The 13780-nt window shown below is 43.3% G+C and overlaps 1 protein-coding gene across 2 annotated transcripts; it reads right to left on the bottom strand.

Moving 5' to 3' along the window:
- Positions 1–612: 612 nt before the first annotated feature.
- LOC119298897 (protein IQ-DOMAIN 1-like) lies at positions 613–6627 on the bottom strand. Of its 2 annotated transcripts, none has more exons than XM_037576201.1 (7): positions 6467–6627; positions 5386–5525; positions 3948–4148; positions 2796–3023; positions 2174–2287; positions 1480–1984; positions 613–1162 (listed from the first exon to the last, which is right to left on the bottom strand). In XM_037576201.1, exons 2-7 carry the CDS (start codon positions 5479–5481, stop codon positions 1002–1004), a joined length of 1305 nt encoding a protein of 434 aa, XP_037432098.1. In that variant the 5' UTR covers positions 5482–5525; positions 6467–6627; the 3' UTR covers positions 613–1001. The 2 variants fall into 2 exon arrangements, with proteins under 2 accessions (XP_037432098.1, XP_037432099.1); XM_037576202.1 differs by having other exon boundaries at positions 5398–5525; positions 6467–6626.
- Positions 6628–13780: the final 7153 nt, after the last annotated feature.

The following is a 13780-nucleotide window of genomic DNA, read 5'->3' as shown; positions in this document are numbered from 1 at the left end:
CACAAATGCTGGATCACGGCAAGCATGTCCAAATTAGCTTGCAGCTCCACAAATACCACCAACACATCAGATCAGATCAATTTATGATTGCCATCTCTGTACACCGACCTTCCAACAAATATACTACTCCCTCCGTCCGTCCCAAAATTCTTGTCTTAGATTTGTCTAGATACAGATGTATGACAAAATTCTTGTCTTAGATTTGTCTAGATACGGATGTATGACTAAGACAAGAATTTTGAGACAGAGAAAGTATTATACTAGTTCCTGAGCATATAAGCTTTCAGACTAATTCAGGAGCAAGCAACATGCACGGCTGCATGCTGCAAGTTGCAACAACACATCAGCTTACTTACCACACAGCACGGGCATCCATCAATTAGTCAAAGGCAGGCAGGCATGTTCCAAGCAGCAGGTGGCTTTCAGCCGGGTCCTAAAGAGACCTGCAAATGGGGCTGCATTGGAACCAACCACTGCATGCATGATTGCACCTGGAGACCCATCATCATACTCACACCATCCTGCTTTGGCTTTGCAAAAGCCACCACTTTCATCATGCAAAAATGGTCAGGCATGCAAGATGGGACACGTTGCGACTTATACAAATCCTCCAGAAGAATCTGGGCGGCCTTTCCATGAAGAAAGCAGTGAGCAATATACATGAGGGATACGAAGGATATGCATGGACCCAACCACCACCACTGATGCTGCAGAACATGCCATGTTGCAACATTAAAGCATGGTTTTTCTTACACTGAAGGATGGACAGACACAACTTGCAGATAACATGGTGCTTGCCTCTTCGGTTCTTTCGGAACAGTGGCTTGAAGAAGAAAGCATACACACAGAATGGTAGCTGACGGAAGCATGAGGAAATGCAGGGAGCGTGGCGGCGATCTAGATGCAGGGTTGTTTATTTCTTGGTTTTTATGTACGTGACAGATGGGCATTGCCATGACGACTAAGTTTCTGGATGAAATGGGAGGGAGTGGATTGATTGGTCAGGCCTGTGCCTGGGCCCGCTTCGCGGTTGCGCTGCCAGGGCTCCGACGCTGCTTCGGTTCAGACTTGGACGCTCCTTTCGCCTTGTTCTTGGAACCGACGGGCCGAGCTTTCTCGCTGCTGTTGGCCTGGCCTTTTCTTGCTCCGCCACCGGCCGTTCCTACATATAATACATGCAATGGACGTCAGAAACTGCTGCAGCATCAACTGTTGATACTTTAGCTCAAATGAATGTGAACTAGTACAGCTGAAATGCTTAGCTAAGTAGCAAATGGACATCAGATACTGCTGCGGCATGAGCTGTTAATACTTTGCAAAACGCATGCCAACTACAACTGAAATGCTTAGCTAGTGACAAATGAGCTCTTGAAAAGACACATAGCTTGTGACAGATACAGTTTTGGATAGCTTAAATATCTGAAGTAACAGCGTTGGCGACTCGGGAGGTTAAACTGGCAAAAGAATGCAGATATTTACCGTTGCTAGGAAGGGATAGCCGCTTCTTCGTTGGTGCATTGACTTGTGCTGCTGGCCTTTCTTTCGGATTACTTGTGGACCGCGGAGCCGGATCGGTAGGTTGAGGGCTGACTTCCTCAGAGGTTTGACCCGATGGCTTCGGTTTCAGCTTAGATGATCCCAAAGAAGCAGCGGGTGGCGCAGCCGCAGATTGCCCTGATGAAGAACCACTTGCATCAGAATGTGACTTCTTGTGTTTTGCATCTTTCGTCCCGCTTGAACCATTTGACTGAATGCCAGAAACTGCAACTTTTCCTTTTGGCTTGTTTACATCCCTGTCCCCATTTTCCTCAGCCTCCTTATCGTCGCCAATTGGTACATTCTCTTTGGCATTGCTGTCCAGTAACCTGTTCTCCCACGGGCGTACAGCCACCCACCTCTCCACCCAGTTCCGTCCCCACTGGTTCTCATCCGCCTCTGGCCCTTGGACATCTGCAGCTTTCTGTTTCCTGGAACCTGCTTGCCGCTGCAAAAGGAAAGCGCAATTAGCAGCCTGCATTGCCAACTTATTATTACATCATTTGTTTTTGTTCTTCTACTTTACTGAAAAAAAAACGAAGTTCCCTAAAACCCAGCCAGCAGCTGGACCACTTGAGCACCAGGGCTTCTACGGTTGCTCATACATTTATGGTAGAATGTCATCACTTCAAGTTACCTGGTGTGTTAAAGCATATGCCATTGCTCTTTCCCGCTTAGCGGCAGCTTCTTGCTTTTTCAATGCTTTAGCTTGCATATCTTCCGCCGAGCCAATACCACCACACCAGCGTTCCTGCATCCCATAGTTCAGTAACAATTCTCAAAAGCAAATATGTGATTAAAAACAGAGATTTCAGTCTTTTATGCCAGCTGATGGACAGTTCGTACTTTCTGTTATTAGTGAGCTCTACAGAGAAACCTGAACAGTTTTCCCACAGGAAAACTTGAATTGTTGCATTTGTGATCTGGATATTCTAACTCTACATCTTGATGGCGTAACTGTAAACAAAGTTTTGTTGTGATTGTATTTTCAGTCACAGCTAAAGCTTCTCAATTTCCCGAACTACAAAACTTAATATACTTTGCTGTATGGAAGATTGTAAAGAACAAGAAAAGCGAACAGATTATTTGACAACTCCAATAATATACAAATCTTGGCAAATAACTCTGCTAGGTATATTAACAGAAATCCAGCGAACAGAGCTATATAAAGCTGCCGGCTTGCATTTGCATATATACTGTAAGGAAATCATGAATTGAATAGCCTACATCACACCACCGACTTCTGGGCAGTTTCATACCTCAATTTCTCGAGCTTGATCCTCCTGAGCATTTTGTTCAGGAGCCTTCTTCTGGGGTACCTGACCTTCCAAACCAATACGAACCTGTCTTGCTCTGACACGAGCTTGAGCCTTTACTAGTGATTGCATACACTGAAGTGTTTCTGCTGCTTGCTTTCGTACAGCATGGCCCCTAACGAGGGCCTGGAGTCTAACTAATCCTTTTAATGCCCGTAAAGCTCGCCTAGCCTGATAGTGCAAGCAGAAAATCAAAGTGCTTCACACCACATATCATCAAAAGACTGCCTAGAATTGAGAAATATTAGCAAAAATTGTTTTCAAGTTACTGCTTATTTTGCATATTTTTCACTTAGGTTTTATATCTGATTGGTCCAGCCCTTATAACATGCATTACGAGTTACTAGTGTAGGCGTTGGGCACTTAGGCCTGGATCATCAGAAAATAATCAAAATATAGTGAGTATAGGGACAGGAGTGATCAAGCAACTACAAAGTTTAGTCCCTAATGGAAAAGGCAAAGCCCCAAATGATGAGTTTCTAATGGACAATATCTGTCCTTTAATTCAGTTTTAAACTATACTTATCAGTTTCTTTCTCCCACACAGGGATTACGAGTTGGCAATTGGTTCTTTGTCCTCACTATCCTTAGAAGAATTTCTGATGACCACTTCATGAATCTGCAGCAGTTCTAGTTTCCTATTCTAATAATAGTTGCTCCAACTAGATATGCCCCATAGGCGGGTCAGTAAACAACAATCATTTACACCTAGCAAATAACAGTACATCTGGATAATTTCAGTTCAAGACCACAGTAAAATCCAAGAACTTCTTAGGTGTATCCAGTGAGTTGTGGCATTACATGACTGACCAGCACCCAGTAGTAGTTTTGGTCTTCTTTAAGAAGAATATACCAGGACTTCATCATACATAACAAAAGGTATAGAGTTCACATGAATCCCATTTTCCCTTTATTTTCATCCATTGTGATTTTTAAATTAGCACTCAACATTTTGTGGCATTTTCCATGTTGGAGGCATAAAGCAGAATCCTGAGTTGGGACAGTAGATTTATCCACGTTACAAAATGCAATATTTTGCTTGATTTTTTTTAAATCATCAGTAATAACATGGTAATCAAAGAGAGAATATAATACCAAGAATGCTCGAAAGGCTGATTGAATAACTGTTGCAGCCTGATGCTCCTTTGTATTTAGTTCAGTCTCAGATGAAATTGTTTGTGTATTGGTGTCACTAGCCAATGGTTCAATTTGCACTGTGTGTTCTGCAACTGCAAGGGAGCCTTCAGTATCCACAGAATGTTTCCGTTTGTGTAGCAGCTGAGCAGCAGAGCTCCTCTACAATATACAAAGCATAGTCTTGAAGCAATATTTCCATAATTTAAAGACAATAACCAAAGTTAGGAGGATGGCGTGAAAGTAGATGGTAATGCAATGCTGTTAATAAGCACCGCATGCTTAGATGTGGCATTGCACCTATACAGTCAGTTTACAATCAAAGTAAACTGAAAGGCTTCCATCAAAACTTTACTAGAAAGGGGAGAAAAAATCAGCGGCAGTGAATTGAGGTTAACAATACTCATGAACTAGAAAAGGACACAAACTAGAGCAGTCAGATTTAAATTATATTATGGAACTTATTAGTTGGTTGGCCCAGAGCTTGTTGTACCATGCGTTAACATTTCAGTTGTCCACCAAATGGTGGATGTGAGGACGACGGAAGCATTATGGTCCTTGACAGCAGCAACTAACAACAAAAGGACTTCAGCAACGTCTTTGCACAACAATGAGTGCTAACATTAGTTACACAATGCATAACTTCTAAGCAATGCTGTAATCTACTTGTTTCAAATTTCTCCTGCATATGACACTTCTGAGTTCTGACAATGAAAAGGAATAGTGGAGGAATAGCCCTTTAGGCCTTAAAGGACATCAGATGATAAAGACATGTCAACAATAACACCACTTTCAGTGAGTTTTGGTAAACCATCTACTTTTCCATCCTTCTTGAAGATTCCTCATGTTTGGACAGGACAAGACAAATCCAAATGGAATATATTTTTTAATGCTCACAGAAGGACAAGCAGGAAACAACATGAGCAAAGTATAACATGAGCAAATAGACCCAAAACATTCACTATCACAATATCCAACCATAACGAATACCCCCATTTTCAGTGAGTTTTGGTAAACCATCTATTTTCCATCATTCTTGAAGATTCCACATGTTTGGACAGGACAAGAAAAATCCAAATGAAATATATTTTTTAATGCTCACAAAAGGACAAGCAGGAAACAACATGAGCAAATAGACCCAAACCATTCACTATCACAATATCCAACCATAACGAATACCCCCATTTTCTTACTGGGATGCTGGATAATGAGGCTGCCGCTTTGCTTTGATGTCTTTTGCAGGAGTTGGTGATTTACCTAGCTGTGGTTGTCAATTTATAAGAAGTTGGGATCAAGTGCTAGTATGTTTTTGTCATGTAGTTCATCCTTCGAGATCGAGGATGATTGAGGTCGAGTAATGGAAAGGGGGGAAGCTGGCTCGAAAGAAAATTGTGAATACCCTTTGACTTACTTCTCTGCTGCTTTCGCCATTTTGAGCTTTTCCATGCTTTTTTATCCCAACAAGTGATTTGATCCACTTGGATGAAATACCCATGGTAGCTCCTTTTCGCTCCTAGTGAAGTAGTGATCAGCTAACACCTGCACATCATAACATCATTGTCAAATGATAAGTCCCACCTAATTGAGCAATACAGCGACAGTTGTGGAGAAAGTACATCACCCATACGAATAATTAGAGCAACTTAAGGCAACACTAGTGTTGAAATGTCACTATGGAAGAAAAAAAGTTGAGGAAGTAACAACAACACTGACTTGTCAAAATTAGTTGGTTATTACAGCTAAACTAACAAACAAACTGATCTGTCATCCAGCAAACAGGGGCATCTAGTAGTAATGTAAATGCACACTGACACTTTTTAATCGCTGCACATACCCCCCCCTGAACATAACAAAAGATGAAGGGAAATCTGTACAGCAAGAACAGCTTCAGTAACAATCCTCGCAGATTCTCGCAGAAGAAAGTAACTTTGCTGAATATCCGCACCATGGCAGTACGCAAGCAAGTAGAACGGCAGAAAGTGTACACGAATTAGCAGCCGACACGACGAACAGGAAAAAAGGAGGACAAAATTGCGGCCGACACCAAGAGTTACTGTAAAACTTATGAACTAGACACAAAAAATCCAAACCCGGGGGACTCCCGTGAAGAAATCTCCTGCAGAATGCGAGCAAAATCCTACAGAAGGAACTCTACTGTAGGCTCTCACTGCGCAGAATGTGAGCGTATAATCCCACGGGAGGAACCCTAGCAGGGGAGGAGTTGAATTCCACAGCAATCCAACCCCAAGGCACCAAAAAATCTCGGCCGGAATGCGAGCCGAGTACACGGATTGGGTCATGGGACGACGCAATTTCGAGAATAATAAGCATGCCAATCGACGTAGCCGGAGCCGCAGCAAGAATCGAACTGGCTCCAAGAAAGGTCCTACCAAATCCTGCACACGCCAAGCAGCAAGAAACCTAGAGACAGCATCCATGCTCGAGAGGGGAGAAGGAGGGAGGAGGAAGAGGAGCTCGACCTGGGCAGCGCGGACAAGGGAGGGAGAGAGGGCGGAACCACCACCGACGAACGAGCGAGCGAGCAGTCCTCCGGTCGCCCTCCGCTCTCTCCGCTCGGGGTAGGATTTCTCTCAGTGCCAACTTCCCCCTTTCCGAACCTTTTTTTCTTTCTTTCTTTGCTATCTTGTCTGCTGTGCGTTTCCTATTCTATTCGCTTCCTTTGGCTTGGATTATTCCCCGAGAATTTCTTTTGCGGGGGTACAGTCCAAAGTTGTTGCGGTTGCCACTTGGCGGTTGGCAGTGCATACCCTTTCCGTGTAGGTCCTTGTGGTTCTTCATTTTTGCGTGGGAGGTACTACCTCTGTTTTTGTGTGTGTGTGTGTGTTTTTTGGAAAACGAGATGTCATTTGGTTGACACCAAAAAAAAATTTCCATTGAGTCTAGGCTCATTTTTATTTTCCTATGAAACGTGAAGGATGGGAATCAATCCTATGTAGGAATAGGAATCCATTCCTATGAACCAAAGGGTAAGGAAAAATTCTATAAGAATCCTATCCTCTAGAATTCCTATGAAATTCCTCCAAACCAAAGGAGACCTGGAATTGGGGCTCACACTAACTAGAAATAGGACCTAGATGCACGGGACATGCCCAAACAAAACCAGGAAACTACTGGAAAAGACATTGATACGTCACAAATGTATCTATTATTTTTTATTGTTCCAAGCTATTATGATATCACTTTTGTATACTTTTTATAGCATTTTATATTATTTCTAAACTAACCTATTAATCTAGTGCCTCATGTTAGTTGTTGGTTTCTGCATATTTTTTTATTTTATAGAAAATCGATATATACGAAGGTAAAAAATTCTAAGGATTTAATACAGGTTTTTCCATATCATGAAGGCTCTAGAAAGCACCGGAAGGAGACGAGGGGACACACAGGGCCTCCACGCGGACATGGGGTGCGGCCAGGGCCTAGGCCGGGCTACCAGGTCATGTAGGCCCCATGAACACCGCCTTATGTCCATTCTTTCGCCCATAACTCCCATATTTTATGAAACCCTTGCAAGATTTTTCTTTCAATTTTTCCGCTGCCACAAATTTCTATTTCGAGGGGATCCAATCTAGAAGCATGTTCCTGCACTCCGCCAGAGGGGGAATCCACAACGGGAGGCCTCTACATCAACATTGCTGCCTCCATGACCATGCGTGAGTAGTTCCCTTAGGACCTTACACTATTGTAGGATGCTGCTAACGCGACACTACGATCAAAGACCCTTTGACGAAACTGTGTACGATGCATTAATCGCAAACGGTGGTGTAAAAAACTCGTCAAAAAGGTGTAAAACGTTTGTAATGGCAGAGCCATCAAACACGGTTCAGATTTTAGTTGCGTGTGTGATGCATGGCACACGGTTAATCCATTCGAACTGTTTACGATGAGACAGAATAACAGAAACAGACAGTCATATCAATGTGTGTGCGATATACGGCATACAGTTCGCTCCGATGAACTGTTTGCTATTAGGGAGTGCAACATAAACGGTTAACCAGATCAAGGTGTGTGTGACATACGACATACAGCTCACTCGGACGAACTGTTTTCGATTAGAGAACACAACAGAAACTGTTCAACTTAATAAGATGGTGTGATATGTGGCATACAGTTCACATTGATACTCTTTGCGATGAGCCATAAGAACACAAATGAGTCGTGTAAACAAGATGTGTGTGATACTTGGCAAACAGCCGACTCGGATGAGCTGTTTGCGATGAGAAATTACAACACGAACGGTTAATACAGTTAGTTCGTGTGTGATTCTGTGTGTATAAAAAAATTTAAAAAATGCAAACTAGTTGCTTGCGGTGGCTAGGACTCATGTGCGATAATTAGTAAGTTACACATACGTTTCCTTATGTTAACATGTGTATGAGTTTGCAATATGGACAGTTAATATGCAAATGCCTTATGGACATCGGGCACGCACTTAAACTCAATGAACTGCGTACGATACTAATACTTTCCATGAAAATTTAAGAACTTGGGTAACAACATTTGAGTAACATATATATAGTGGTTACACTATTCGACAAAAGGAGGATCTTCGTAACACGATTTTGACAAACCATATGGTCCATATCTACATACTTAACATAGTAACAACTATCACATTTTAAGAGGCTAAGGGCCAACAACCATATGGTCCATATCTACATACTTAACATATTAATAGCTAGCACATTTAAGAGACCGAGGGGCAACAACCAAAACTATCCGCTGGAAGCAGCTTGATCACGACAACTCGGCATCTCGTCAATGAAAAGGAAGAGCACACCTATGCCTTGGTAGAGCATGAGTAGAATAGTGTATCCAATTTTTCAATACGGATGCATTGCCACGACAAGCGAGAACTTATTAATTTGAATGGTTTATTTCTGCAGGAAATGCAGTACCTTGCAATCACTTTGGCGTTATTAGCAGACACAAGTGTAATTGGACCACGCTGGGAAATCGATCCAGGAACTGCTACGGCGGGCAATTTCTGTTGAAATGTAGAATAAAAACCAATTGTAACATATCGTTCAAGATATATATAGTTTATGAGTATCAACATTAAAATAAGACTTTTTACCAGCGTTTTGTGCACATAATTGGTCTTGTTCAATGTGTGCACCATATGTATAATTAATCCCATTCAAAATCTAGCGTTCATATGATGTGCTATCTTTGTCAGATTATCAACAAAGTTTATGACATACTTCAAGTCCTTTTAGTGAAATTTGGTATGCTTAGTAACATACAGATCGTTCACTACGCATCCAACATATTCTACTTAAAAGGTGGAAAGGTATTATTTATTCAGAACATGGCAGAAGAATATATAGTGTGTATAAATTGGTAAATAGAATTTGTTACTGCCTAGGAACGGAGTCGGAAAATGAAATCACAATTGGTTGCTTAAATAGTGATCAATTAGTCAGAACAAATACCCCGATTTTGCTAAGTAATATGACAACATAGAGAAAGTTGAAAGGACACTAACCTCGATCAGACTTTAATCGGCTGATGACGTTGGGGAAGTAAATATCCATGTTAATTAGACCAGGCTGTGGTGCACTGATACGTCCATTTTGCTTCATGTTTCCTTGCTGTTATTCATAATATTTTTATCCATAATATTGCTTTTTGGAGTAATTCTAATGCCTTTTCGCTCATAGTTTACAAGGAACACGCCAAGAGGGAGAATTCTGGCAGCTGGAAATCTGGACCTAGAAAATCTACGCCAGGCCACCTATTCTGCACAACTCCAAATGAGCTAAAACTTTACGGAGAATTTTTATGAATTATTTGAGGAATATTGGAGCCAATAAACACCAGAGGGGGGCCACCAGGTGGGCACAACCCACCTGCGCGCGCCAGGCCCCCCTGGCGCGCCCTGGTGGGTTGTGGCCTCCTCGGCCCACCTCCGGTGCCCATCTTCTGGTATATAAGTCATTTTTGTTGGGGAACGCAGTAATTTCAAAAAATTTCCTACGCACACACAAGATCATGGTGATGCATAGCAATGAGAGGGGAGAGTATCGTCTACATATCCTTGTAGACCGTAAGCGGAAGCGTTATGACAACGTGGTTGATGTAGTCGTACGTCTTCACGATCGACCGATCTAGTACCGAAGGCATGTCACCTCCACAATCTGCACACGTTCAGCTCGGTGACGTCCCACGAACTCACGATCCAATAGAGCTTCATGGGAGAGTTTCGTCAGCATGATGGCGTGATGATGGTGATGATGTTGCTACCGGAACAGGGCTTCGCCTAAGTACCGTTATGATATAACCGAGGTGGATTATGGTGGAGGGGGGCACCGCGCACGGCTAAAGATCAATGATCAACTTGTGTGTCTATGGGTTGCCCCCTCCCCCGTATAAAAAGGAGTGAAGGAGGGGGAGGATCGTCCCTCTCTATGGCGCGCCCTAGGGGAGTCCTACTCCCTCCGGGAGTAGGATCCCCCCTTCCAAGTAGGAGTAGGAGAGAAGAAAGGAAGGAGGAGAGAGGGAGGAAGGAAAGGGGGCCGGCCCCCCTCCCAATTCGGATTGGGCTTGGGGGCGCGCCTCCCTCTTATCCCTTCCCTCTCCTCTATTCCACTAAGGCCCAATAAGGCCCATATACTCCCCGGGGGGTTCTGGTAACCTCCCGACACTCTGAAAAAATGCCCGAACCACTCGGAACCATTCCGATGTCCAAATATAGGCTTCCAATGTATCAATCTTTACGTCTCGACCATTCCGAGACTCCTCGTCATGTCCGTGATTAAATCCGGGACTCCGAACTACCTTCCGTACATCAAAACACATAAACTCATAATACCAATCATCACCGAACGTTAAGCGTGCGGACCCTATGAGTTCGAGAACTATGTAGACATGACCAGGACATGTCTCCGGTCAATAACCAATAGCGGAACCTGGATGCTCATATTGGCTCCTACATATTCTATGAAGATCTTTATCGGTCAAACCGCATAACGGCATACGTTGTTCCCTTTGTCATCGGTATGTTACTTGCCCGAGATTCGATCGTTGGTATCTCAATACCTAGTTCAATCTCATTACCGGCAAGTCTCTTTACTCGTTCTGTAATGCTACATCCCATAACTAACTCATTAGCTACATTTCTTGCAAGGCTTATTGTGATGTACAGTACCAAGAGGGCCCAGAGATACATGTCCAACAATCGGAGTGACAAATCCTAATCTTGATCCATGCCAACTCAACAAACGCCATCGAAGACCCCCTGTAGAGCACCTTTATAATCATCCAGTTACGTTGTGACGTTTGGTAGCACACAAAGTGTTCCTCCCGTATTCGGGAGTTGCATGATCTCATAGTCATAGGAACATGTATAGTTACGGAGAAAGCAATAGCAACAAACTAAACGATCATCGTGCTAAGCTAACGGATGGGTCAAGTCAATCACATCATTCTCTAATGATGTGATCCCGTTAATCAAATGACAACTCTTGTCCATGGCTAGGAAACTTAACCATCTTTGATTAACGAGCTAGTCAAGTAGAGGCATACTAGTGACACTTAGTTTGTCTATGTATTCACACATGTACTAAGTTTCCGGTTAATACAATTTTAGCATGAATAATAAACATTTATCATGATATAAGGAAATAAATAATAACTTTATTATTGCCTCTAGGGCATATTTCCTTCAATTTTGACCTATAAAAGAAGAGGAGGACTTTCGGGACGAAGCGCCGCCGCCTCGAGGCAGAACTTGGGCAAGAGCACTTTTGCCCTCCAGCGGAGCGATTCTGCCGGGGGAACTTCCCTCCCGGAGGGGGAAATCATTGTCATCATCATCACCAACAACTCTCCCATCTTGGGGAGGGTAATCTCCATCAACATCTTCATCAACACCATCTCATATCAAACCCTAGTTCATCTCTTGTATGCAATCTTGTTACCGGAACTATAGATTGTTTCTAGGGGGTGACTAGTAGTGTTGATTACATCTTGTAGTTGATTACTATATGGTTTATTTGGTGGAAGATTATATGTTCAGATCCAATATGCTATTTAATACCCCTCTGATCTTGAGCATGATTATTATTTGTGAGTAGTTACTTTTGTTCTTGAGGTCACGAGAGAAATCATGTTGCAAGTAATCATGTGAATTTGATATGTGTTCGATATTTTGATAGTATGTATGTTGTGATTCCCTTAGTGGTGTCATGTGAATGTCGACTACATGACACTTCACCATATTTGTGCCTAAGGGAATGCATTGTGGAGTAGTAAATAGATGGTGGGTTGCGAGAGCGACAGAAACTTAAACACCAGTTTATGCACTATTTCGTAAGGGACCGATTGGATCCTAGAGTTTAATGCTATGGTTAGAATTTATTCTTAATACTTTTCTCGTAGTTGCGGATGCTTGCAGGAGGGTTAATCATAAGTAGGATGTTTGTTCAAGTAAGAATAGCACCTAAGCACCGGTCCACCCACATATCAAATTATCAAAGTAGCGAACACAAATCAAACCAACATGATGAAGGTAACTTGATGAAATTCCCGTGTACCCTCAAGAACGCTTTGCGTATTATAAGAGACCGTCTTGGCCTGTCCTCTGCCTCAAAAGGATTGGGCTACCTTGCTGCATACTTGTTACTATTATCGTTACTTTCTCGTTACAAATTATCTTGCTATCAACCTACTCGCTACTTACAGTTTCAGCACTTGCAGACATCACCTTACTAAAAACTACTTGTCATTTCCTTCTACTCCTCGTTGGGTTCGACACTCTTACTTATTGAAAAGAGCTACAATTGATCCCCTATACTTGTGGGTCATCAAGACTATTTTCTGGCTCCGTTGCTGGGGAGTGAAGCGCCTTTGGTAAGTGGAATTCGGTAGAAAATATCTACATAGTGTGCTGAAATTTATTGTCACTTGTTGCTATGGAAAACAATCCTTTGAGGGGTTTGTTCGTGGTATCTTCACCTCGTCAGGAACCACAATTAAATACCCCTCAACCTACTGCACCTACTAAAAATATTGAATATGAAATTCCTTCGGGTATGATGGAACAACTGCTAGCTAATCCTTATGCAGGAGATGGAACTGAACATCCTGATATGCACTTAATATATGTGGAACAAATTTGTGGATTGTTTAAGCTTACAGGTTTACCCGGAGATGAGGTGATGAGAAAGGTTTCCCCTTTATCTTTGAAGGGAAAAGCATTGGCATGGTATAGGCTATGCGATGATATTGGATCATGGAATTGCACTACTGAAATCTGGTATTTTGCCGCGTGCCAGCTGACGGCAAAGAGGTTCTTTGCCGTCCGCTTTGAGGAAGCAGACGACAAAGAAAGTGCTGATGGCAAAAAGGGCATTTGCCGACGGCAAAGCGCTAAAAGGCAGACAACAAAGAGCCAGGTGGGCCCCACAGGGCATGACGATGGCTAGGTCAGCTTCTTTGTCGTCTGCTAGCGGATGGCAAAGAGGTGACTATGCCGACTGCTGGCCGACAGAATGTTCCTCCTTTGCCGTCCGCTAGCGAACGACAAAGAGGAGACGTGGGCCAGCCTTGACGGTCGCCCTCTTTGTCGTCGAGCAGACGACAAAGAAGGCCCACTTAATGGGTGGCGCCGTCTCCTCCTCCTCTCTCTTTCTCTCTCCCTCCCGCGCGACCGCCTCTCTCCTCCTATCGCCGCCACCGCAGTCGCCACCGCCGGCCAGCCCTGCCTCTCGGACCCAGCCCCCGCCGCCGTCCAGCCCTCCCCCCGCCAACAGGAGTGAGGCCGCGGCGGC

Source organism: Triticum dicoccoides, chromosome 5A, assembly GCF_002162155.2.
Source record: "Triticum dicoccoides isolate Atlit2015 ecotype Zavitan chromosome 5A, WEW_v2.0, whole genome shotgun sequence".
Classification (NCBI taxonomy): Eukaryota; Viridiplantae; Streptophyta; class Magnoliopsida; order Poales; family Poaceae; genus Triticum; species Triticum dicoccoides.
Note: the sequence above shows the minus strand (reverse complement) of the source record. Positions and strands in the feature narration are given on the sequence as shown.